The following is a 26738-nucleotide window of genomic DNA, read 5'->3' on the forward strand; positions in this document are numbered from 1 at the left end:
CGGATGGCGGCGGGAGGGGGGGCGTCCCCTCCCGCCGCCTATAAGAACGATCAAGCGGCGGAACTGCCGCTATGATCGTTCTTATGGTGCACAGATTCGCCGGCTGAAGAGATGGATATCTGAATGATGCCTGTAGCTGCATCCATCATTCAGATATCCCCACTGAAAGTCCAGGATGTCAAATGACGTCCTTGGGCGGGAAGTGGTTAATCAAGAGTTTTAACATTAAAAATTAAAATGCAGAAATGTCCAAAGAAAAACATCAAAAGGAAAAAGTTCCAAAAGTTCAGTATCCAAAACTGATCTGTGACAATCAATAACTTCATATGTGGTTAAGGCAACGCTGTTTCCTGGCCTAGGCCAACAAGGCCCAGGCCCAGGAAAGAGTCCCCGCTGGCTTGTGCTACACTGTTAGTGTAGCACCAGTCTTTTGGGGCGGACTGGCCTGAAGGGCAAATTAGTCTAGCGCTCCCATAAAGCGGCCGCACTGCTTCCGGTATGCAGGTGGCCGGCATTCCGCAAATGTGGGGGCTGTCCTATCAGCCTATCATCACAAACCTTCCTCACTATGTTATATGTTTTCTGCTGTACCATTGGCATGGTTATATCTTCTTAGTCCTCTCCATAAAATTATCAGAAATTTGTGCTTAAAGTAGAACTTTTTTCTTTTTTTGGATAGAGTACAGGAGGGTTATAGCCCCTGTCAGTTTATTTTTTACCATCCATGTCCCATTGTAGAGATTTCCTTTCACTTCCTGCCCCATAGCCAAACAGGAAGTTAAAGGAAATCTATGCAAATTAAGGGAATTCATTGACCACCTCCCAGGCCCTCAGAACTCGAAAATTTCAGGGGTGTGGCCTTGACAGAAAGGGGTAGGGCATATTTCAAATAGGGGGTGCACAAGTTTAGTCAGGCCTAGGGCAGCACAAAACCTAAATACACTACTGGGTTAGTGTGACATTTTGATAGAAGGTTCACCACCAGAGATACAAATGTGCTTACCGGAACGATTGAACTCAAGGTGGTATATACCTAGTGAGTCAATCAGGCTTGTTGGTATGACATACCCCAGCAATACCAGGTTCATGGTCTGGATGAAAGCTCAAATAGATGTTGCAAAAGGATGCAGTGGAATCGGGCATTCAACCCCACCATTAAAAAAGAAGGAGGTATATAGTGTGATACCGTAAAGAAACATTTATTTTTAAAACGGAGGAATTACACTCACGTTTTGGCAGTGACAAAAAGTGCTTATCTAGACAATAGTGGTCTCAGCATGGCTTCCCTACGCGTTTCAACTAATCAGTCATCATCCAGGCATAACCCTGGAGATAAATTGGTGGCCTAGAGACCACATGCAGCTGCAGTTTGTGGAAATTTGACATGTATAGTCCCAAGGATAGCTACCAAACTCTTTGTTTTAGGTAAATGCCCAGGTTCTCATCCACAAAGAAATCCATACAAATCCAAAACCGGTAAAGAGGCACTCACAGGTCTTGCAGAAGAGATTGATCAAAACAAAAGATGGACTGAGCTTCATCACAACATCGACAATGAAAATGCTGCTGTTTTGATTTACTGTATCTCGTCTGCAAGACCCCTGAGTGCCTCTATACGTGTGTTGGAGATAGATAAATAAGGGGGGTATAATAAGTGGAAAGTGAAAAATAATCCTGTGAAAAGAGCTTCGACACAAAAACATGCAATATCCATGCAAAATAAGATGTATAAAGGAAATAGTCGTGCTACTTAGAGAAAATGTATTAGTAAATACCTTGGGCCAGATTCTCAAAAGAGATACGACGGTGTATCTCCAGATACACTGTCGTATCTCTGTTTCTGAGCCCGGGTATCTATGCGAGTGATTCTTAGAATCATTTACGCATAGATACGGCGTAGAGCCGACTGGCGTAAGTCACTTACACCATCGGATCTTAGATGTAATTCCACGCTGGCCGCTAGATGGCGTTTACGACCATTTCTCATTTGTCTATGCAAATGAGCCTGATACGCCGATTCCCGAACGTTTTTGCGCCGCCTCGTCGTCGTTTACGTCGTTTCCGTAAGCGTAAACTTACCCCTGCTATATGAGGGGTACGTTTTCTGTCGTGAGCTGGAGCATGCGCACTGGGCTATTTACACGGCCTTACGCTGGGCCATTTACACTACGCCGCCGCAAATTACGGAGCAAGTGCTTTGAGAATACGGCACTTGCTCCAGTAAATTGCGGCGGCGTGGTGTAAATGGCTTACGCTACGCCGCCGCGGATTCTACGAGAATCTGGCCCCTTAAATTGATATGTGCACTCAAAAATGAATGCACAAATAACATACCGTACATTAAGGGATTTTTTCAAAAAAAGACCCAATCAATATAAGTGAACAAAAACAAAATCGAAGAAAAAGTCCACATGAATTAATTCATATAGTGTAAAGAATAAATAAATAAGACAATGTGCACAAAGTCTGCATATGATGAATAGTGAGTCCAATCCCAAAGTGAAGAAAGGAAAATGCGCTGAAGATCCACCATCGAGGGCATGAAGAATAGGCCTCTCCATGGGGTACACACCAAAAGTAATAGAGACCCTTACCAGATAAGGTGGACTTCCTGTTAGTAGCGAGGCTGTTATCGCCTGCAGATATAACCTTCTTTGGGGTTTGGATCAATCAGGAATGCCGATACCTCTGGGCTCCTAGCGTCATCTTCACTCCACACGCCGCTTTCCATCCAGTGTATGGAAGCACTTTCTTTCAGATATAGACTGAACGCTCTCTCAGAACGGAACAGGACGTGTAAGGGAATGAAAAGCTCCAATAGTGTGTTTTAGTTAAACTCAGTATCGTTTATTCATAAAGCTCAAAGCAAAATACATAATTAAAAAAAAAAGCTTGCCAGCAATAGATTTATAAAGCGAACGCCCGTGCTTCCAGGGTCACGTGGAGCGTGATGACATCAATGCATAGCTCCGCCCTGACATGTTTCGTCATACGTGACGAAGCAGATAGATAGATAGATGGATACAGGGCTTTTTTTTCAGCAGGAACATGGGGGAACACAGTTCTGGCACCTCCAGCACTGAATGTATGTCATAGCAAGGGGTATGGGGTGTGTTGGGGGATCTATTGTCACTGGTGGGGATCTATTTTTGTGTGAGGGTTTACTGTTGGTGGTGGCAAATCTATTAATTCTTATGTTTCTGGTAGGAATCTACTATTGAGGGATAAGTCTATTAGTGTTGTATGCCGGAGGGTCTATTGATGCTGGCTGCTGGGAGATCTGTTGTTGCTGCTAGGGGGGAAGGTCTAATGTTGCTGGGGTGGATCTTTTGTTATTGGGGGTGGGGTCTATTATTTCTGGGAGGCCTATTGTTGCTGGGGTGGTATCCATTGCTGCTGGAGGAGTCTATTGTTGTGTGAGGGACCTATTGATGCCGGAGGATCTATTGTTGCTGGCTCCAGGGCATCTATTTTACTGCTTTTCTTGTTTTTAGACAAGAACTAGTTCCATATAAATTAATTAGAAACACAAAATGATACTTGGGGCAGTACTGGGAGGTGGGTAGGGGGTGGAACCAAGGACCGGTGCTCAGAGGAGGGTAGGGTGTGGAGACAAGGGGGAAATCAGAAGAGGGGAGTTTCTGCACATACTCTTTTGGGGGGGAAAAAATCTAGATAGAAAAAAAATGAAGGATTGCTACACTTAAAATTTATTAAAAAAAACAATTATTTTTTTTACAAACAATGCATAATGTGTTACATTTTATGACAGTTTCAGGCTAGGTTGTTAGCTCCCTTCCTCATATAAGAACGTTCTCACCTGAGGAAGGGTGCTAACAACCTAGTGCAAAACAAAAAAAATAGAACACATTATGCATTTTTTTTAATACATTTTAAGTGCATTAATCCTTTGTTTTTCTTATGCCGCGTACACACGATCGGTCAAACCAATGAGAACGGTCTGATGGATTTATCCATAGGTTAAAAAAAAAGCAATCTTGTTTTAAATTTAAATCCACGCATGCTCAAAATCAAGTCGACGCATGCTTGGAAGCATTTTGAAAAACGACATAAAAAATTGTAGCATGTTCGAATTTTTTTTCCGTTGTTTTTTAGAAGACAAAAAACGATGTGAAGCCCACACACGGTCATTTTAAATGACGTTTTTAAAAACGTTGTTTTATTTCATCACAAAAAACGACCGTGTGTACGTGGCATTAGGGGTGCCTCTCCTGTAAAAAAAAATGCTTTGATATACAAGTGCTTTGGATTACAAGCATGTTTCGGGAACGAATTATGCTCACAAACCAAGGTTTTACTGTATAACATTAGATTTATACTCTGTATGATATAACATTGTCACCAAAGTATCACTCTGCTAAGATTACCTGTCTGTTTCATTATGTCCAAAACAGGACCAAACTGCACTGTTCCTGGCCGCTAGGGAGGGGAGTTACGAAGCTGTCTGCCTTCTCCTCGAGCATCAAGTAAATCGAGAGTTGTGTGATCATGTAGGCCATCAGCCTCGACATGCAGCACGTGAACGCGGACACAGAGATATCCAACGCCTTCTTGAAGAATGCAGCCAAATAGTGAACCGCAACACACCTGCTGCTCCTCTGGTTGGAGCTCCACAGCTGAAAAAGACTCCGCGGCCTAGAGTCAAAGAGCCAACCAAGCCTGCCCCTTTACCGCACATAGACCTGAGCAGCTCCTGTTATCACAATCCTCCTCCTGTTTCAGCACCACCCTTTCTGCCAGGGAACCAATCAGAGAGCAATTGTTGCCAATCTCATCACGCTATGGCCAACTACGGAGGTAATTGTCCACCCTATGCTCGCAGTGGCTCCTTCTCATCAGGGGTAGCAGGATGCCAGTGGGGCCATAGAGGATGGAGAGTTCATTTTTGTCCAACAGGATGTACCGCACCTGAGGCATCCTACACAACAGGAGGACAACAGATGTCTCCTCATGCCCACTGGTTGCCAGAATCTCAGCATCCACAGTCTCCAAACTGCCAAAAGCCAGGCCCCAACTTCTGTTCCACTCCAGCCGCAGAGCCAATACCAAACAAAGACTTGCCCTGCACTCCTACTGACCAGCTGGGGCACAATATCTACCTGACCCCACCTTCATCACAGTATGGATTTCCATCCCCTGCCAGTCCTGAAGAAACACAGTCTTCACAAAAAACATGCATGCACCATCACCCATTCCTTACTCCTTCACCAGAATCCAGGAACCCCTGGGGAATTGCATCACCATAAAAAGATTTTAGATGCACAAGGACTGTGGGTTTAAACCAAGACAAGGAACTGGTGACTGCCAAAAAATTCAAGAGCCAGTGGATGCATTCTCAGAACCAGCATGGCGCTAGGAAAGGCATCAAATTCAGATGCATGAGGGCAATTGGTTTAAACCAAGAAAAGGAGCGGGTGGATGAACTACTGTAGAATGCAGGGCCAGGCCAGGCGATCTTGGAACCAACTGGCCGTTTTGAAGGTGCTAGAGAAGGCACAAAACCTTTGTGTAATTGCAACATTTAATGAAATCCAATGGCTACCTATCTCATGGGATCTGTCCAACTCCGACCTTTAAATGTGTAGGCATCTTGAAGTGACTATTTAAGTGACTGCAAAACAAAAACATTTGCTATGTTACATAGAAGAAGTGAATCTCAGTTATATTATATTATAATAATGACAAAAAACAGGGGGGGGGGGGACTTAAAGGAGTTCTCTGACCTAAAAGTTTTAACCCCCGCTGTGCCCGGGCTGTAAAAAAATAGAAAATAAACTGTCACTTACCTGCCTACGATCCCCCGTTGTTCCGATATCGCCGTCCCGTTCTCCGGTCCCGGTCTCTTCCGCTTCCTGTGTGTCGGTGACTCATAGTGCGCTCAGCCTATCAGTGGCCGCGACGGGACATTGCTGCGGCCGCTGATAGGCTGAGCGCACTATGAGTCACCGACACACAGGAAGCGGAAGGGGCCCGGGACCGGAGAACGGGACAGCGATATCGGAACAACGGGGGATCGTAGGCAGGTAAGTGACAGTTTATTTTCTATTTTTTTACAGCCCGGGCACAGCGGGGGTTAAAACTTTTAGGTCAGAGAACTCCTTTAAATTTCAAGGCATGGGAGCAGCAGTTGAACATTGTTTTGTGTATTTCACTCATGATTAATCACGGTCTGAACTTTGCTGCAACCATACCAACATATACCTCTTCTTTTGCCATAAGTGCCTTAAGGAAAATGTAGAGGAGTAATATGACGAAATAGGCCTCCAATTGTTTCTGTAAGTGTATTATAAGTAGTAGGGTTCCTCATACAAGGTAAGATAATTAATGGGAGCACGCCATAGTATAAGACAGTGGTCTCCAAACGTTCTAAACAAAGGGCCAGTTTACTACTCTTCAGGCTTTAGGGGGGCCGGACTGTGGCTGGTGGGAGTAAAAAATGCCATGCCGTCAATGGGAATAAGCAATACCCCATCATGGGCTTTAATGGGGGGGAATAGTGCCATAGTGTTGGTATCATTGCAAAGAATAGTGCCCCATCTTTCATATCAATTGGAGAATAGTGCCCCTTTGTTGGCGTCAGTGGGAAGAATAGTGCCCCAATTTGCAGGAATAGTCAGTGGCAGGAGCAGTGCCCCATTGTTGGTGTAATAGTTGTAATAGTGCCCCATCATTGGCATCAGTGGAAGAAATGGTGGTGCCCCAAAGGGCCGGGTAAAGGCAGGCAAAGGGCCACATCTGGCCCCCGGGCCACAGTTTGTAGACCACTGGTATAAGATATCAAAAATGCTTGAAACGTGGTGTAAATAAACAAACAAGTAGCTGGCATATAGAAGGCTGCACTAAAATGATGCAGACAACCAGTAGAGATGTTTGTGTGAAATGTGTCTGTCCTCAGGCAGAATTTGGTAGGTGCCTGTTGGTTTGGAGAGACCCAGCAATTATATGGGGTTCCCATTGTATATATGTGGACACGCAAAGGTGCCCATTGACATTAAGTACTCAAGTCTGAAAAAGGAAAACTTATTGACACTTACTTGTCATATACATGTCATTAAAACAAATAACATTTTAGATGTTGCTGCTCAAGAGTATACCAAAGTATTAGTGAACAGAACAGGTGCTCACCCGTATACCATTGTATGATAGTAACATGCCAACAGATTGCCAGTTTTAACATGTGGAAAGATAGAAAGTGAGAAGCCCATTATCCAGCCCATTGTCCTACTGTGGCTCAGCATGTATGTTTAACCACTTAAGCCCCGGACCATTTGGCTGGTCAAAGACCAGAGCACTTTTTGCGATTCGGCACTGCGTCGCTTTAACTGACAATTACGCGGTCGTGCGACGTGGCTCCCAAAGAAAATTTACTTTCTTTTTTCCCCACAAATAGAGCTTTATTTTGGTGGTATTTGATCACCTCTGCGGTTGTTATTTTTTGCGCTATAAACAAAAATAAAGCGACAATTTTGAAAAAAATTCAATATTTTTTACTTTTTGCTATAATAAATATCCCCCCCCCCCCCCCAAAAAAAAAAAAAAATATATATATATATATATATATATATATATATATATATATATATATAAAAAATTCCTCAGTTTAGGCCGATACGTATTCTTCTACATATTTTTGCTAAAAAAAAACGCAATAAGCGTTTATTGATTGGTTTGCGCAAAAGTTATAGCATCTACAAAATAGGGGATAGTTTTATGGCATTTTTATTAATAATATTTTTAGTAATGGCGGCGATTAGTGATTTTTATCGTGACTGCGACAATATGAAGGACACATCGGACACTTTTGATGCCATTTTGGGACCATTGTCATTGATACAGCGATCAGTGCTATAAAAATGCACTGATTACTGTAAAAATGACACTGGCAGTGAAGGGGTTAACCAGTAGGGGACGCTGAAGGGGTTAAGTGTGTCCTAGGGAGTGATTCTAGCTGTGGGTGGGTGGTGGGTTATGTGTGACACAACACTGCTCCCGGTTATAGGGAGCTGTGACCAATGTCCTGTCACTAGGAAGACTGGGGAAATGCATGTTTACATCAGCATTTCCCCATTCTTCCTCTTCGTGAGACGATCACGGGTAAACCCCCGCGGACATCGAGTTCACAGGACCCTGGGAGCTCGCGGTGCACGCCCACAATGCCGCATCTTAAAGGGGATGTGCAGGTAAGTCCATCTGTCCAAAGGAGCCATTGTGTCGACATATATAGTCGTGCGCTGGTCCTTAAGTGGTTAATGTATTAATAGCACATCATTCCATTTCTTCAATGCTAAAAATGGGCTTTCCAGATCTAATGGGTAAAACATTTTCAAGTTTAAATTGTCCTGTGTGTGAAAGAAGCCGAACTGCGAGTCGGCTCTATACGGCGCCTGCGCACCGACGTTCGGCTTCTTTCGGAAACTGGTGACACGCCTTATGTGCCGGGGGGAAGTTTTTGTCATCACGTCAATCACTTAGCCTCTGCATAGGAACGCCCACTCCCGCGAAAGCCAGTACCCGGATGCCGGGGGGGAAATAGCTATACGACGGTATGTACAGCAAAAAAAAAAATCAGCATACTGTCAATGTTGGAAGTGAGCACAATGTAATGTTCGAAAAATGTTTTTAGGGTGAACCTCCGCTTTAACTCAAGCAACAATACAGGAAGAGAACATGCATTTCTCAGGCAAACCCCTCCTTCCCACAGAGCTGATTGTTGTTTGATTGGCCACTGGAAAGCCTCCTGTCCTGGAGGCGACTTGAAGTTGCCTTGTTCTGTCCTGGAGGCGACTTGAAGTTGCCTTGTTCTGTCCTGGAGGCGACTTGAAGTTGCCTTGTAAGTTGCCTGATGATTCATACTCAAGTCGTGTCCAAGTTGCCTCCCAAAGTCGTGCTGGAAGTCGTGTTGCCCCTGTGTGAACCAACTCTTACTCTACCTAATTGGGGCACAGACATCAATAAAAAGTGACAGGTCTTTGACTCCGGCCTCTCCACTCTATCCAAAACTACGTTAGGTTGATTGATTGGTTGGCCTGTGCTACAACAGCGGTTTTTCTTTCTGATACTTTGATAAATAAGACCCATTGTATATAGGAGGATTTTTGAAAACATTTCCATATGTGAAGCACTTAAAATTAAACCATGTTCTCTCATTGATGTAATAGCAAAGGGTATGTACAGTAAATGTCATTGGGGTGTATTTTTTATTAAAAAGTAAGTAAATAATACATATTGTCTGTTGTGTCTTGATATTTGCAAATGAATAAGAGTAGCAGATGTGAAATAAAAATGTTAATAACATCAAAGCACTACTAAGGTTAAAAGATAAGTATGGCCAAAGCTCTTTTGGTCATTCTCTTGTGGGTCAGAAGAATACACATACTTTTCCACCCCTGTGACCCAGAGTCAGCTTACGCCTGGCTACAGCCTGCTGTCAGCTGATGTCACAGAACCGCTCCAGAATCTGGAAGGATCCACCCGGATGCCTGATTGACAGCTGGCTCCGCCTTTCAGCACAGCAATGAGGTCCACTGAGAAATCAGAGGGAAATAAACAAAAGCTGTTCGATGGATGGAGGGACCTCTGATGTCGAAGGGGCGCTTCTGATGTGATGGGGGGACCTCTGATGTAGTGAGGGGACCTCTGATGTAGTGAGGGTACCTCTGAGTAATATCCGTTGGCATGGACCATAGGGTGAGTACATGGATTAAAAACTAGTTACAAGGGCGAGTTCAGAGGGTGGTAATAAATGGGGAATACTTGGATAAAACTTCTTTGCGAAATGGAGTTTAATAAGACACGTGGCCACTCACTAAAATGAGAAGAAAAGAGGTTTAACCTTAAACTGCGTAGAGGGTTCTTTACTGTGGCAAGGATGTGGAATTCCCTTCCACAGGCGGTGGTTTCCGCAGGGGGCATCGATAGTTTCGAAAAAAATATTAGATAAGCACCTGAACAACCACAACATACAGGGATATACAATGTTATACTGACCTATAATCACACACATAGGTTGAACTTGAAGGACTTGTGTCTTTTTATCAACCTCGCCTACTACCCTGTTTCCCCCGAAAGTAAGACCTACTTACAGTTTTGCCTCTTGCTGAAATATAAGGCTTCCCCCCGAAAATAAGACCTCCCCGATAATGGGGCCTCCCCCGAACTTAAGGCATTCCGATAATAAGGCCCCCCGAAGCTACCGTAACTCTGTACCCTGAACCGTAGCATCGGGCGCCGCCACGCAGCTCACTATTGGCCGCAGGGCAGACGGAGCAGACAGGAAGTAGGTGGTCTCTCTTCATCAGAGAGCCTGCGCCGCCGCCAGGACAAGCTGCCGTCTGCTGCTCGCACTGACTTGACAGGGTCTGGCTGATTCATAATTAGACAGTGAGTAGCGTGGACACACAGGGGTGACTGAGGGAGGGGGGAAATGTCTGATAAAGAGGTGGGGGATGTCTGGTGAAGGTGTCCACTGGCACAGGTATGGGGGAGGGGGATCACTTAAAATGACACAGGAGGATCAGAGGGGGGAATCAAAATGACACAGCAGGATCAGAAGGGGTTACTAAAATGGTAATCCCCCCCTCTGATTCTCCTGTGTCAGTTTAATCCCCCCCCCCTTCGTATACAGGTAATACATTTCCTTTTTTTGTTCAACAATAAATGTGTACCGTATTCTTCTTAAGACCTAGCGCATCTTTGGGAGCAAAAATTAATACAAGGCCGCGTACACACGATCAGTCCATCCGATGAGAACGGTCCGACCGTTGACATCGGTTAACCGATGAAGCTGACTGATGGTCTGATGTGCCTACACACCATCGGTTAAATAACCGATCATGTCAGAATGCGGTGACATAAAACACAACGACGTGCTGAAAAAAATGAAGTTCAATGCTTCAAAGCATGCGTCGACTTGATTCTGAGCATGCGCAGGTTTTTAACCGATGCTTTTGCATACTAACGATCGGTTTTGACTTATCCGTCAGGCGTCCATCGGTTCAACTTTAAAGCAAGTTCTCATTTTTTTGACCGAAGGATAACTGACCGATGGGGCCCACACACGATCGGTTTGGACCGATGAAAACGGACCTTCAGTCCGTTTTCATCGATTTTGACCGATCGTGTGTACGCGGCCTCAGACACTGTCTTATTTTCGGGGAAACAGGGTATGTAACTATGATATGATTGGGGGACCTCTGATGTCGAAGGGGAGCTTCTGATGTGATGGGGGACCTCTGATGTAATGAGGGGACCTCTGATGTGACGGGAGGACCTTTTATGTAATGGGGGGACCTCTGATGTGATGGGGAACCTCTGATATAATGATGAACCTCTGTTGCAATGAGGGGACCTCTGATGTAATGATGGGACCTCTGATGTGATGGAGGGACCTTTGATGTGATGGGGGGAACTCGGATATGAAGGGGAGCTTCTGATGTGATGGAGGCACCTCTGATGTAATTAGGGGACTTCTAAAGTGATGGAGGCACCTCTGATGTAATGATGGGACTTCTAATGTTATGGAGGCACCTCTGATGTAATTAGGGGACTTCTGATGTGATGGAGGCACCTCTGATGTAATTAGGGGACTTCTGATGTGATGGAGGCACCTCTGATGTAATTAGGGGACTTCTAAAGTGATGCAGGCACCTCTGATGTAATGATGGGACCTCTGATGTGATGGAGGCACCTCTGATGTAATTAGGGGACTTCTGATGTGATGGAGGCACCTCTGATGTAATTAGGGGACTTCTAATGTGATGGAGGCACCTCTGATGTAATTAGGGGACTTCTAATGTGATGGAGGCACCTCTGATGTGATGGAGGCACCTCTGATGTGATGGAGGCACCTCTGATGAAATGATGGGACCTCTGATGTGATGGAGGCACCTCTGATGTAATGATGGGACCTCTGATGTGATGGAGGTACCTTTGATGTAATTAGGGGACTTCTGATGTGATGGGGTGCTTCTGATTTGAATATAATATCAACCTTGTGTGCTTTGTCTCAGGCTCCCCATTGACAAGTAACATTTAGTTTTTTTACATTTTATACTGGGGTGCCTTGAGATTTTGTATACTTTTAAAGGGTGCCATGATGAAAAAAGCTGGAGAAATTCTGCACCTTCTGACTATGGCATCATGGGAGAGGTGTGTATCTAGGGTATGACAGCCATGGAAAGTGCCATGGGCGCCATATGAAGGGGGCGCTGATGAGTGGCACTTACCAGGGTCTGAGGATCTCTTCTTCTCTCCTCCTGTGCATAGGCAGGATCTCGTTTTCAGCACCTTTGCTAATGGACTATGGCAGCGCTATCCCTGCTGCATTCAGCCACAGCCCTCCCCTGTTCTCCCAGGCTCTCCCATTCCATCTGGTTGGATTGGCAGCGCACAAAGAAGAAGGAGGAACATCAGTTTCTCCCTCTCCTCTGTGAAAACTGAGGCCTTAAGTGATGAAGATTTCATCACTTCCAGTATTGGTTCTGCAATTACCTGGCCTTGGAGGGCAGAGGAGGGATCGGGGGTCTAATAAACCCCAGATTTCTCCATAAAGAGGATATGTCACTACCCAAGGTATCACAAGGGATGATAAATATCCCACACTAGTTTTGTTAACCTTAAATAAAAATAAACAGCTATCTGAAAGATGGGTTTCAAATGTTTCGACAGAGGCACAGTTTCAGTGCTTGCCATAGGCGCTATTTTCACTAGATACGCCTCTGGGTGTGTGAATTTCATGACCAGCCAGATACACTAATTCTATGGGCAGTAAAGATACTCCTATGCCCACATTTCTACTGTGTATTTCAAGCTGACCGCTTGAAGTTGTGCTTAAAATGCTCCCCACGCACTCATATGCAGATAGGAACCATTTCATGTTGATGTCAATAGGTCAGAACTCGTAGAGACCAATCAGATTACAAGCTATTGTAGTTAGATTTATGAAAAGTGACATCTTATTAGTTATTGTCACAAACCGCATGGTAAACACTACTTCTTGCTTTATTTAATAAAAACATAAATTGTAGTTTATCGGTTTTGAATTGACACGACTTTAATTTCCAATTGTCAACTATGATGAAAAAGAAGCATTACAAAAACGACATGTGAGGTTGTGTGAAGAATTTATGAGCTCCAGAGTTTCCTTGGAGGGATGAAGAATGGACGGAGGAAACCTCTTCAGGCAGATAACACAGTAAAATGTCCATATTTATTCATGACGGTTTTACAGCAGAAGCATTATAGCACTTCTAAAAGACGATCTGTATTTTTCTCAAGCATTACAGATAAATTACTATCATATTTCAAGTTATACAAAATGATGACATCTTCTAACATATGCTAATGTCTTGGTAACTGGAATGAGCAGATGATCGTTGTACAAGTCCGTGTACTTTTATCAAGTGGGATTTGTGTTCACGTCCTTTGATAAAAAAAGTTAAAAATAGGTGTTTGCGGCTGCCGGCAGTCTCCCTTATGGTCAGGGCTAGCTTGGTATTTAATTACGATTAAATGCCAACTTCAAATATACTGTATTGTGCAGCAGTGAAAGTCACAGAAGAAATAATAAAGGGATGCTTCAAGGAGATACATTTGCCACTGGGGGTAAATGGTGGCCTTGTCTTAATGCAATTTTAAATCAGACCTAACACCAGAGCCAAAAAATAGGGATATGTTAACTTGTCCATCTCCCTATTAGATATACAGTAATACAAAACATAATAAAACTTAATTGGGTGAATTAAAATTATTTCTGAAGAATCTTACTATGATGATAAGGTGCTCTATGCGCTAGTAATGGTCACATATAATTTGCTGGTGCACTGCTTCATTGCAGTACTGTAGTCTGTAGCACATTCATTTATGAGAGGTACATCACCAGTAGTCTTCTTCATGGGAGGAAAGTCATCAGGACTCTTCATGGGAGAAAAGTCATTAGGACTCTTCATGGGAGGTACTTCACCAATACTCTTCTTCATGGGAGGAAAGTAATTAGGACTCTTCATGGGAGGTACATCACCAGTATTCTTCGTCATGGGAGGAAAGTCATCAGAAGTCTTTATGGGAGGTACTTCACCAGTACTGTTCTTCATGGGAGGAAAGTCATCAGGACTCTTCATGAAAGAAAAGTCATTAGGACTCTTTATGGGAGGTACTTCACCAATACTCTTCTTCATGGGAGGAAAGTAATTAGGACTCTTCATGGGAGGTACCTCACCAGTATTCTTCGTCATGGGAGGAAAGTCATCAGAACTCTTCATGGGAGGTACTTCACCAGTACTGTTCTTCATGGGAGGAAAGTCGTCATGACTCTTCATGGGAGGTGCTTCACCAGTACTGTTCTTCATGGGAGGAAAGTCGTCATGACTCTTCATGGGAGGTGCTTCACCAGTACTCTTCTTCATGGGAGGAAAGTCATTAGGACTTTTCATGGGAGGTACCTCACCAGTATTCTTCTTCATGGGAGGAAAGTCATCTGGACTCTTCTTGGGAGGTAATTCACCAGTACTCTTCTTAATGGGAGGAAAGTCATCAGGACTCTTCGTGGGAGGTGCTTCACCAGTACTCTTCTTCATGGGAGGAAAGTCATCAGAACTCTTTATGGGAGGGACTTCATCTCCAATACCCTTCTTCATGTGAGATACATCATCAGTACTCTTCCCCATTAGAAGAAAGAGTAAGTTCCCAGTTCTCTTCTTCATGGGAGGCTATGTGAAATACATCATCAGCACTCGTGGGAGGTAGGTGTCCAGTATCCTCCTTTATAGGAGATATCTCACCAGTGCTTTTTTCATGGGAGGTATGTCAATAGTACTCTTCTTCAATGGAGCACCTTCAGAAGCACTTTTTCTCATAGAAGGTACTTCACTAGTATGCCTTTTATGTAAGATACATTATCAGTGCTCTTCCTCATTAAAAGTAATTCCCCACTTTTCTTTTACATGGGATGTCACAACACGTCTCCATGTGAAATACATGACCAGTATGCTTCTTCATGGGAAGTACATCCTCAATGCTCTTCCTCTACAGAAGGTATATCACCAGTACTCTTCTTCATGGGAGTTACTCTTCCTCATGGAAGGTACACCACCAGTACACAACTTGTTTGGAGGTACATGGCCAGTACCATTGCTTGTAGGAGGTACATCACCAATATTCCTAATAGTAGATAGATCTTCAGTATTATTTTTCTTTGAAGGTGTATCAGAAGCACTATTCCTCATGGTAATCCTGATGGTGACCATGCACATCCTGCCTCAACTGGGGCAAAGCAAATTCAATGTACAGCAGAGGCCCTAACACAGGGGTATCAAACTCAATTTCATTGTGGGCCACATCGGCATTATGATTGCACTCAAAAGGGCCAGTTGTATCTGTAAGATTAGATATCCAGCTCACCCCTCCCCTTACATTATATGTTAAGAGCCTCCCCACCATCAGAAGTCGAGTCCCCCACTCTCCCTTACATCAAAATGCACCCCCTTTAATAATGGTGCTGCTGGGGAGAAGCTGGATGCATTGCTTGAAAGCAGAAAGTAGGAAAAAAGGAAGCAGATACCCCAGGGGATTGTGCGGGCAGGAAACCAGAACAGGATAACATGAAGGAGTGGGAAGGTAAACATTTTTTTTTATTATTAATATATAAAAAAATTGTTTAAACATTAAAAACAATCATGAGAATAAAGTATGATTTAAGGATGTGTTAAATCATGCTTTGTTCTCATGATTTAGAAACTGAAAGGATAGACAGCCGCACCTCCAAAAAAAACCTTAGGTTGTTTTTATTTTAAAAAATTGAATGAAAAATGCACTACAAGTTACAGCAAAGGGTGGAATACAGCCTACGCGTTTCGCACTGCGGTCAGTGCTTAGTCAAGCCATGACTAAGCACTGATCGAAGTGCGAAACGCATAGGCTGTATTCCACCCTTTGCTGTTATTTGTAGTGCGTTTTTTATCCAATTTTTGAAAATAAAGACAACCTAAGTTTTTTTTTGGAGGTGTGGCTGTCCATCCTTTCAGTTTCTACATTTTGCCTCGTGCATTGCCAGCACTCCTGGCCTCCTGAGCAGCTACTGATTGTCCAGCAGACCCACCTGGAGCGGTAATTTCTCTTTCCCTTGTTCTCATGATTGTTTTTAATGTTTTTAATGTTTAAACTCTTTTTCATATAATATTAAAAAAAAAATGTATTACTTTCCTACTCCTTCATGTTATCCTGTTCTGGTTTCCTGCCTGCACAATCCCCTGGGGCATCTTCTTCCTTTTTTCCAATACATTTTGGGATGTGGTAGGAACCTTCAGGATTAGCCTCAAATTCGTTTCTTCTATAATCTTTTTCCAAAAGCAGAAAGTTGGGGTCTGGAGGAGGACCAGAGGAGGGCTGGAGCTCTCTTGCAGCTGCAGAAGAGGTGCCAGGGCCACATGAAATGGCCTGGAGGGGCTGGATTCGGCCCGCGGGCCTTGTGTTTGACACCTGTGCCCTAGCACAACCAAAAGCACAAAACAGTTAAAATAGTCTAAACAGTTGAAATGCTAGAAATTATAATTGGAGGAGCACTTATGGAGGAATTGGGTATTTCAAATAGCTTAGAAAATGTTTGCTGATGTGTCCATTCCTAGACAGGGTGGTGTTGCTTCAATGAGCAGTCCCAGTACACTAGATGTTCTGGTCTCTGATGTTGTCTGTATTTAGCCACTTTAAATGGATAAGTCCAACTGACTACAGTGGCCCAGATTCATAAACAACTTACGGTGGCGTATCTCCAGGAACGCCGCCGTAATTTCAAATCTGCGCCGTCGTATCTTTAGGCCGATTCTCAAAGCCAGATACGATGAAAAAATAGGCTTCCTCCGCCGACGTAACTTGCCTACGCCGGCGTATAATTGTGTGCAATTTTACGCTGGCGGCTAGGGGCGCTTCCGTAAATTTACGCGTAGAATATGCTAATGAGCTAGATACGCCGATTCAGAAACGTACGTCCGCCCGGCGCATTGATTTACGTCGTTTACGTAAGGCTTTTTCCGGCGTAATGTTACACCTGTAATATGAGGCGTAGCCAATGTTAAGTAAGGACGTCGGGCCAGCGTAGAATTTTGCATCGTTTGCGTAAGTCGTACGCGAATAGGGCTGTGCGTAAGTTACGTTCACGTCTAAAGCATTGACTATTTGCGGCGTAATTTTGAGCATGCGCACTGGGATACGTCCACGGACGACGCATACGCCGTTCGTAAGAAGCGTCATTTACGTGGGGGTCACGAGTAATTACCATAAAACACGCCCACCTCTTCCACATTTGAATTAGGCGGGCTTACGTCGGCCAATTTACGCTACGCCGCCGTAACTTAGGACGCAAGTGCTTTGTGAATGCTGCACTTGCCTCTCTAAGTTGCGGCGGCGTAGCGTAAATAAGATACGCTACGCCCGCACAAAGATCCGCTCATGTCTCTGAATTTGGCCCATTGTCTTGATGTAAGAGTAAATGACAGGAATAAATAGGAAGTTCACCAGAGCATAGTTAATGAATAATATATTTTTTTCACCTGGTTTTATATACTGAATTTTACTTATATCAACTCTAGATGACCCAAACGGACCAGACAGCTGCTCACTTGGGGCTACAGCATTCCCCTCCCCAAATACTAGTGGGCCCTTCACGTCTCCCCATAGACTTCACTGTCTGCTGTACCCACCCCTTTATTCTTCATCCATTGTATGATATCCAGTGGTAGAGTAATATTTGAACATCCAGTGACTGGCAAAATAGGTAGAGCTACATTTAAAAAAAGAAAAGCACACTGCACTACCCACAGTGTTCATCATTAGAAATTGTTTTAAGAACTAAAGTCTAGGAAGTGTCTTCTGCTCCCCAAATTCCAAGGTGGCCCCCCAAATGGTTATTATCTCATATCCAATTTGTGTTCTTCTGAAATGACATCTGGTTTTCTTGCCACTGACCTCCACTTTGTATTGTCCGCTCTCTGGAGATCAATGGCGGATCCATTTGGGCCGGTTTCTACAGTGACAATTTCACAGATTGCAAATGGTATAAGTACAGCCGGACCAGAAATCTCCCTCTTCCTAAGCACAAGCTCCCTTTAGAGTTGCTGGCAGCTCCACTCTTTGTTCATCCATGCGACTTCCCTGAACGCGGAATAAGATATCAAACAGATCGGCTGCGGCCTGGGGGATCGGGGGAGAACTGCGCTGGTCGTTCAATCGCTGAGACTGAAAGGAAAAAAGTATAGATTAGAAAAATAAAAAGTTACACGGAGGGTGCATTGTTTTCTGATACTTGTTGTCTCAATGAAAAACTACAAGGTGTCCCAAAAGTCTGCATACAAAAAATGTACTAATTCATTTTGTATTTTATACTAAATGTTAGATATTTATATTAGGGCTGTTACTGATTAAAATTTTCGTGTTCGATTAACCGATTTTTTTTTAATCGGTTAATCGACTAATTTTGATTAATCATAACGCACGGTTTTTAAAATTTTTGTTATTAACCACTTAAGGACCGCCTCCTGCATACGTCGGCAGAATGGCTCGGCTGGGCACATGTACGTACAGGTACGTCCTGTACTAGTACCCAGCCATGGGTCGCGGGCGCGCTCCCGCGACCCGGTCCGAAGCTCCGTGAACGGGACCGCGGGTCCCGTGGACCCGATCGCCGCTGGAGTGCGGCGATCGGTCCCCGGAGCTGAAGAACGGGGAGAGCTGTGTGTAAACACGGCTTCCCCGTTCTTCACTGTGGCGGCTGCATCGATCGTGTGATCCCTTTTATAGGGAGACACAATCGATGACGTCAGACCTACAGCCACACCCCCCTACAGTTGTAAACACACACTAGGTGAAATGAAACTCCTTCAGCGCCCCCTTGTGGTTAACTCCCAAACTGCAACTGTCATTTCCACAATAAACAATGCAATTTAAATGCATTTTTTGCTGTGAAAATTACAATGGTCCCAAAAATGTGTCAAAATTGTCCGAAGTGTCCGCTATAATGTCGCAGTCACGAAAAAAAATCGCTGATCGCCGCCATAAGTAGTAAAAAAAAAAAAATTAGAAAAATGCAATAAAACTATACCCTATTTTGTAAACGCTATAAATTCTGCGCAAATCAATCGATAAACGCTTATTGCGATTTTTTTTACCAAAAATAGGTAGAAGAATACGCATCGGCCTAAACTGAGGAAAAAAATAGTTTTTTTATATATTTTTGGGGGATATTTATTATAGCAAAAAGTAAAAAATATTGCATTTTTTTCAAAATTGTCGCTCTATTTTTGTTTATAGCGCAAAAAAAAAAAAACGCAGAGGTGATCAAATACCACCAAAAGAAAGCTCTATTTGTAGGGAAAAAAGGACGCCAATTTTGTTTGGGAGCCACGTCGCACGACCGCGCAATTGTCTGTTAAAGCGACGCAGTACCGAATTGTAAAAACCCCTTGGGTCATTTAGCAGCATATTCGTCCGGTCCTTAAGTGGTTAAACTCTCCCCCCATACTGTAATATCCACATCTCCCCCCGTAATGTCCATATCTCCCCCCATACTGTAATATCCACATCTCCCCCCACTGTAATATCCACATCTCCCCCCGTACTGTAATATCTAAATCTCCCCCCATACTGTAATATCCACATCTCGCCAGTAATGTCCACATCTCCCCCCATACTGTAATATCCACATCTCCCCCCCTAATGTCCACATCTCCCCCCACTGTAATATCCACATCTCCCCCCATACTGTAATATCCACATCTCCCCCGTAATGTCCACATCTCCCCAGTAATATCCACATCTCCCCCGTAATGTCCACATCTCGCCCCATACTGTAATGTCCACATCTCCCCCGTAATGTCCACATCTCCCCAGTAATATCCACATCTCCCCCGTAATGTCCACATCTCGCCCCATACTGTAATGTCCACATCTCCCCAGTAATGTCCACATCTCCCCAGTAATATCCACATCTCCCCCGTAATGTCCACATCTCGCCCCATACTGTAATGTCCACATCTCCCTGCTTGCGCCGCTACTAGGCCGCCGCTGGGTGTACCAAGATGGCCGCGGCTCCGTAGCTAGGCCGAAGTCGCATCCTTTCCTCTGGGCGAGACCGCGGAGCTCAATCCGCGGATCGTCCTGATCAAAATTATTTTGATCGATCAAAGAAATTAACGATTAATCAAGGAATTAATCGTTAATTTCCACAGCCCTAATTTATATACTTGCATAACAACAGATATCTTGGAACGTGTTCGCTATGGGTGGGGGAGAAGACTGTGTGTAGAAAGAGGTGGCCAACACGTAGAGAATATTTTGTAACATTTTGTAGTGAATACTTTGCAAATAAAGGTACATGTAGCTACAATTTCACATTTTCCCTAAGTTTGGTGACTTTTGGCATCCCCAAAGATCTGTGAATAAGGTAGTCTGTGTTCTTTGTATGTGGGTGTAGCACCCTCTACTGTGCTGCACTGTACTAGCTTTGTGCAGGCAAATTTATGTTATGACTCATGGTTAGTTTGTGAGTCGGGAACTGGGACAGGATTACTGCAGGTCAGGCTGGATGACTTTCAGATGCAGGCCTCTGGTACCTCCCCCTGGATCTGGAAGTTTGGAGAAACTTCTGGAAGTTAGTGGGCAGAAGCCAGGAGGGCTCATCTGCATATTTGAGGGGATTTGGCCAATCCCCAGATGGAGTGCCGAGGAGACTGTCGGTGGACTAGGAGGGGACCCTCTGAGTCTGGGGGGGGGGGGCTCTGCCTCTAGGCTGGGCTCAGGCTGGTTTGGGAAGATCCTGGCAGTAGTGCGGTTTGAATGGCATCTTTCCTAAAGAGCAGCAGGTAGAAAAGGAGGACAGTGTAAGTACAACAGACACCAAGGGCAGAGACTGTCATGCCCCGTACACACGATTAGGCTTTTGCCCGTCCAAACTCTCATCGGAATTCCATCGGCGTAAAAGAGAACATTTTCTCCATCTAAACTGACTTTTTCCATCGAAAATTCCGATCGTGTGTATGGGGCATTACATGTAGCAAGCCTTTTAGGAGGAAAGTGTTATGCTTAACCCTGCCTATCCTTTTCCCTGAGACATCTTCAGAGCAGCCAGGTGGGCTGGTAGTTCCTGTAGGCAGTAGATCTGGGAGCAGTTTCTACGGTGGAGTTGGAGATACTCCTGTATGGAGCTTACAACAAAATGGGGTTGATTTACCAAAAGCCAAGCTTGCAAGTGCAGTCGCTGTAGATCTCAGAGGAAGATCTGAAAAGAGGGGAAGCTCTGCTGATTTCTATCATCTAATCATGTACAAACAAAAATGCTATTTTTTTTTCCTTGCATGTCTCCCTCAGATCCACAGTGACTGCACTTCCAAGTGCACTTCCGAATGCACTGGTAGTGCACTTCTATTGCAAAGTGGATGTGCCTTTAGTAAATAAACCCTGAATGTGCTACTTTTTGACGAGTGACGCAACGCGTCGGGGAGGAGCCAAGTGACGTTACCATTTTGTCCTAACATAGGGGATGCAGAGTGAGGAGCTCGCTACAGTGTATCTGATTATACACAACGCGCTGGTTATTTGACTGAATGTGAGTCATATTCTTTTACACCCCAGCCCCAGTGATCAGTACTAGCATATTGCGCTATGTTTTACTTCTTAGGTTTCGTTTGAGAGCCACGCTACACAGAAGAACATATGTGAAAACAACTGAAGTCTGTTACAAATTGGACTCTGGATAGGATTGATCCAAATAGCAGGGACATTGCCAGTGATCACTTTACATCAGGCAAGCCCATTCTACCAGTCTGTGGACGATTTAATATATTTTTCACGGAATTTGCACATTTATTAGTTGCACTATTTATGTGTTATTAGTTGGTTTTTATCACTTTTTTTGTGATTTTAACCACTTAAGGACCCATTCACGCCAATATACGTCGGCAGAATGGCGCGGCTGGGCACATCCACGTACATGTACGTGGCTCTTTAAGCCCAGCCGTGGGGTCGCGCGCGTGCACGCGACCCGGTCCGGGACTCGCGGACCTGATCACCGCTGGAGTCCCGCGATCGGTCCCCGGAGCTGAAGAACGAGGAGAGCTGTGTGTAAACACAGCTTCCCCGTTCTTCACTGTGGCACTGTCATCGATCGTGTGTTTCCTTTTATAGGGAACCACAATCGATGACGTCACACCTACAGCCACACCCCCCTACAGTTAGAAACACAAATGAGGTCATACATAACCCCATCAGCGCCCCCTTGTGGTTACCTCCCAAACTGCAATTGTCATTTTCACAGTAAACAATGCATTTTGAATGCATTTTTTGCTGTGAAAATGACAATGGTCCCAAAAATGTGTCAAAATTGTGCGAAGTGTCCGCCATAATGTCGCAGTCACGAAAAAAATTGCTGATCGCTGGCATTAGTAGTAAAAAAATAAATAATAAAAATGCAATAAAACTATCCCCTTTTTTGTAAACGCTATAAATTTTGCGCAAACCAATTTTTTTTTACCAAAAATAGGTAGAAGAATACGTATCGGCCTAAACTGAGGAAAAAAAATAATGTTTTATATATTTTTAGGGATATTTATTATAGAAAAAAGTAAAAAATATTGCATTTTTTTCAAAATTGTCCCTCTATTTTTGTTTATAGCGCAAAAAATAAAGACCACAGAGGTGATCAAGTACCACCAAAAGAAAGCTCTATTTGTGGGGGAAAAAGGACGCCAATTTTGTTTGGGAGCCACGTCGCATGACCGCGCAATTGTCAGTTAAAGCGACGCAGTGCCGAATCGCAAAAACTGTCCGGGTCCTTTAGCTGCCTAAAGGTCCGGGTCTTAAGTGGTTAATAAAAGGTTGATTTTAGCACACTATCACATATTAACTTTATATCTATGTGATATGTCCTACAATCAGTAAGTACCTGCTGGATTTGAAATTACCTTGTAAAAGAGAAAAGGTTAAAACATCAAGGAGATTCATCCTCTCTATTTGTCCTGGTAACCATTGCAGCCAGAACAGGAAATAATAGGAAAACCAATTCCATTACCAGCTGTCTAAGATGAGATTTCCCCTCCTTTGGAGAGATGTCATGTGTCTCAGGGACAGGATGGGAAGAGAAATCTTCTCAATGAGACAGCAATAGCAAAAAATTAATGATTGTTAATAAAAAACAGTACTTTGCACATGTCTGCTCTCACCTGGTGCCCTAGGATAGTGGTGTAAAGCTCCTCCTGGGCGGGTATTTTTATGGTAGGAGGTTTTTTCCTCCGACTCCGCCCTGCCCAGGATCCTCCTCTCCTCCTCTGCAGTTCTGTAACGATCCCTCTTTCATCAGAGGGAAGAGAAAACTGGCGGTAGTTGGGCACTGAAAAGTGGCGCTTTGGTTTGAGAACCAGTTCAGGCAGGAAGGCTCTTTGTTCATCTAGACGCCTGGTCTGTGCAGTCGAGAGGAGATCAAAAAATTCTTCAGTGTGTAGAGAGAGCATTGAGGCTGAAAGACCTGAGGGAAAAAGAAGTATAGCAGTTATAGCAATACTGAAGTACCTATTCACAGAAATATTATACTGAACTACAGATTTCAGGCATCTACATATCTATTGTGTGTTTATTTCAGCAAGAAGGATCATCTCCTCAATCATCTTTTATCTGAAATGTGCATCTCCTGAATAGTCTGTTACACACACCCTTCATAATAAATACAGGAGTGCCTTGCGCTCCAAGCTCACCCTTTTTTTGGGATTTGAGATTCTCATTTTGCTCTGAACTCACATAGGTAGATTCAGAAAGAGTTAGGCCGGCTTATCAGTAGATAAGCCGACCTAACTCAGAATCTACGCCGACTTATGTTTAAGCGTATGCTCAAACAAAGATACGCTTAAACATATCTAAGATACGACGGCTTGCGCCGTCCTATCTTAGATTGCAATATTTTGGATGGCCGCTAGGTGGTGCTTCCATTGCGGTCGGCGTAGAATATGTAAATGAGGAGATACGCCGATTCACGAACGTACGCCCGGCCGGCGCAGTACTTTTACGCAGTTTACGTTAGAGATAGGCCGCCTAAAGTTAGAGCCTAGCCCTAATGGAATAGTAATGTCAAGTATGGCCGCCGTTCCAGCGTCAAAATTCGAATTTTTTACATCGTTTGCGTAAGTCGTCCGTGAATCGGGATTTACGTCGTTTACGTCCACGTCGAAATCAATAGGCCCGTGCGGCGTACTTAGCCGCAATGCACACTGGGAAATGTAGGCGCCCGGCGCATGCGCAGTTTGGAAAAAACGTAAAAAACTTAAGGTCAAGCACTATTAACATAAAACACGCCCCCCCCAAACACATTTGAATTAGGCGCCCTTACGCCCGCCGATTTAGGCTACGCCGCCGTAACTTAGCAGGTAAGTACATTGTGAATCATGTACTTGCCTAGCTAACTTACGGCGGCGTTATCTGCTTTAGCCTTCCAATGCTACTTACTGTTATGGCCAGCTATAGACGGGGGCAGTGGACATGTTTATGCTTCACCTGTGGTGCTTGTATTGGTCCAGCAGCGCACCAACACCTTTGCAGCCATTGTGCTATATGCTGGGTGCTTGGTGTGCTCTTGTACCTTTAAAGGAGGGGTGGCTTCCCTTCAGTTCACCTGCCCCTGTCTATCCATTAAAATGCATGTATCTCCATTGTGGGGACGCTCATTGTTTAGTGTTAGGACCACAGATATTACAGGGTGCCTTGGCGCGGCTCTGTGGCTCACGCATGCGTTTGCAAATGCGTGCGGACTGAACCCCTGTTTTTAACGCATACTGTAGACAGGTTAATTGGTTTTCTGCAAGCTGGTCGGTAAGTAGGCTTGGTTTTTCCCTGGGCATTCCCCAGGTTTTTGTTGTTAACTTACGGCGGCGTAGCCTAAACACACTAAGCTACGCCGCCGCAAGTTTACACCATTGTGTGTGAATCTACCTAACAGTGTACTTTGTGATGTTGCAGAATCAGGATGCAGTAAACTAAATGCACCACAAGATGGCGTAGCAGTGCCACTAATATACAGTAAAAAGCTCCCTCTATCGGCACATATAAAATAAGTCTAATGCACACAATCGGAATTTCCAAAAACAAAACCGTGGATTTTTTTCTGATGGAATGTTGGCCCAAACTTGTCTTGCATACACACGGTCACACAAAATTCTGACCGTCAAGAACGCGGTGACATACAACACTACGACGAGCCAAGAAAAATGAAGTTCAATGCTTTCGAGCATGCGTCGACTTGATTCCGAGCATGCATGTTTTTTTGCGCGTCGGAATTGCATACAGACAGTCGGAATTTCTGACCAAAAGCTCACATACAAACTTTTCTTGTCGGAAATTCCGATTGTGTGTACGCGGCATTATACTGTGACACCAGGGCCTTATTGTATAAAAAGGTTCTTTGTGCACAGTTTGCAGGAGATGTCAGTAAAAATGACCACCCCCCCCCCCCCCCAGCCAAAAAATAAATAAATCAAGCATTACCTGCATGCTAACTAAACCCTTAAGCATACAGTATATGCCTAAATTGTTCCCAAACACGAATTCCCCCTCCTCCCAGTACAAATTTCCCCGCCCCCTGCGGAAATCCCCCTACCAGCCGAAATCTTTGGCCCCCAGGTTTCCTTACCTGCCCCCAGTGGTGGCTGGTGCTCCAAATTTTTGGGGGGGTGCAAACAAAGCGAAAAAAAAAAAAAACATCAATTGCCGCCACTGTGCCCATCAAACGCTGCCAGTGTGTCCCCAAATGCCGCCAGTTTGTCCCCAAATGCCGCCAGTTTGTCCCCAGCCCAGCACTTACCTTTCTCTTTTCAGCGCCGTCCTCCTCCATGCTCCCTCGATGTCTTCTCCCGTCCTCGATGTCGCTTCAGCCAATCAGGTGACCAGTAACCAGACCCGGTGCACCTGATTGGCTGAGAGGCGGGTCAGTGCTAGGGAAGCCATTCCCCAACACAGCATGGTTTAAACAGAGAACACACAGCCATGTGCCCGCTGTTTGACCATTTGGAAGCCGATTAGAGCCCACAGGCCTCTGGCTCTAATCAGGCACTTCCAAAACACGCCCACCGCTGTTATTCAGATGGCCGGCGCTCAACAGGGGGGCCGGACACCTGAATAGTGGGCGGCAGCGGCAACAATACATAGCTTCATGCACTCCTGCGCCCACTATGGACGCACCACCACTGCCTGCCCCATTGATTTTTTGCTGAGAGGAGATGGGGCAGTTAAGGAAACCCTGCACCATTTCAGTCCTGATGCAGGAGCATTGCAGGAGGAGGAGCTGGAGGGTTGAGAGAGAGAGAGCACAGCCACTCCTCCTCCTCCCAGCTCTCTTTTGCTCTCCTGATTCCGCTTGTGATTTCCTGCACTAAGCTGACAGGAGTAGTGATGCTGCTGTCACTACTCCTGTCAGCCTGTATCGGCAGAAATTCTCCACACGGCACCCCCAGCTCACACGATACCACAATGCCTGGGGTGGCCGCCCTCTGACCAATCCCCTTTCCTACCCCCTGGTCCTGGCACACTGGGCGTATGTTAAAAACACAGTGGGGTTGATTCAAGAAGCAATTGCGCCTGTGTAACCATAGGTTACACAGCGCAATTGCTTACTTGCCCCGGCGTAACGAGTGCTCCTGATTCAGGAACCTCGTTACGCCGACTGCAGCCTAAGATCTGCGCGGCATAAGGCTCTT

The 26738-nt window shown here is 44.6% G+C and overlaps 3 protein-coding genes across 5 annotated transcripts in view; 1 reads left to right on the forward strand and 2 right to left on the reverse strand.

Annotated features, from left to right (window-relative positions):
• The window catches only part of NOTCH4 (notch receptor 4), a 146301-nt gene extending 140585 nt beyond the window's left edge, over positions 1–5716 (forward strand). Inside the window, exon 34 of the mRNA XM_040323033.1 lies at positions 4416–5716. Within this exon, the coding sequence (XP_040178967.1) occupies positions 4416–5267 (852 nt within the window). The 3' untranslated portion in view covers positions 5268–5716. The remainder of the gene's footprint in view (positions 1–4415) is intronic.
• An 8086-nt stretch (positions 5717–13802) lies between these two features.
• On the reverse strand, positions 13803–14720 carry LOC120914516 (repetitive proline-rich cell wall protein 2-like). The gene has a single exon (XM_040325192.1). The coding sequence runs from the start codon at positions 14718–14720 to the stop codon at positions 13803–13805; it is 918 nt and encodes a 305-aa protein (XP_040181126.1).
• Positions 14721–17531: 2811 nt separating this feature from the next.
• Positions 17532–26738, reverse strand: part of GPSM3 (G protein signaling modulator 3) — a 62115-nt gene continuing 52908 nt past the window's right edge. For all 3 annotated transcript variants that reach the window (XM_040323035.1, XM_040323034.1, XM_040323036.1), the window contains exons 4-5: positions 23223–23524; positions 17532–18246 (exon numbers count right to left, since the gene is read on the reverse strand). In XM_040323035.1, coding sequence (XP_040178969.1) covers positions 18100–18246; positions 23223–23524 — 449 coding nt within the window. In that variant the 3' untranslated portion in view covers positions 17532–18099. The remainder of the gene's footprint in view (positions 18247–23222; positions 23525–26738) is intronic.

The sequence above is a fragment of the Rana temporaria genome, chromosome 9 (assembly GCF_905171775.1).
Source record: "Rana temporaria chromosome 9, aRanTem1.1, whole genome shotgun sequence".
NCBI classification, from domain to species: domain Eukaryota; kingdom Metazoa; phylum Chordata; class Amphibia; order Anura; family Ranidae; genus Rana; species Rana temporaria.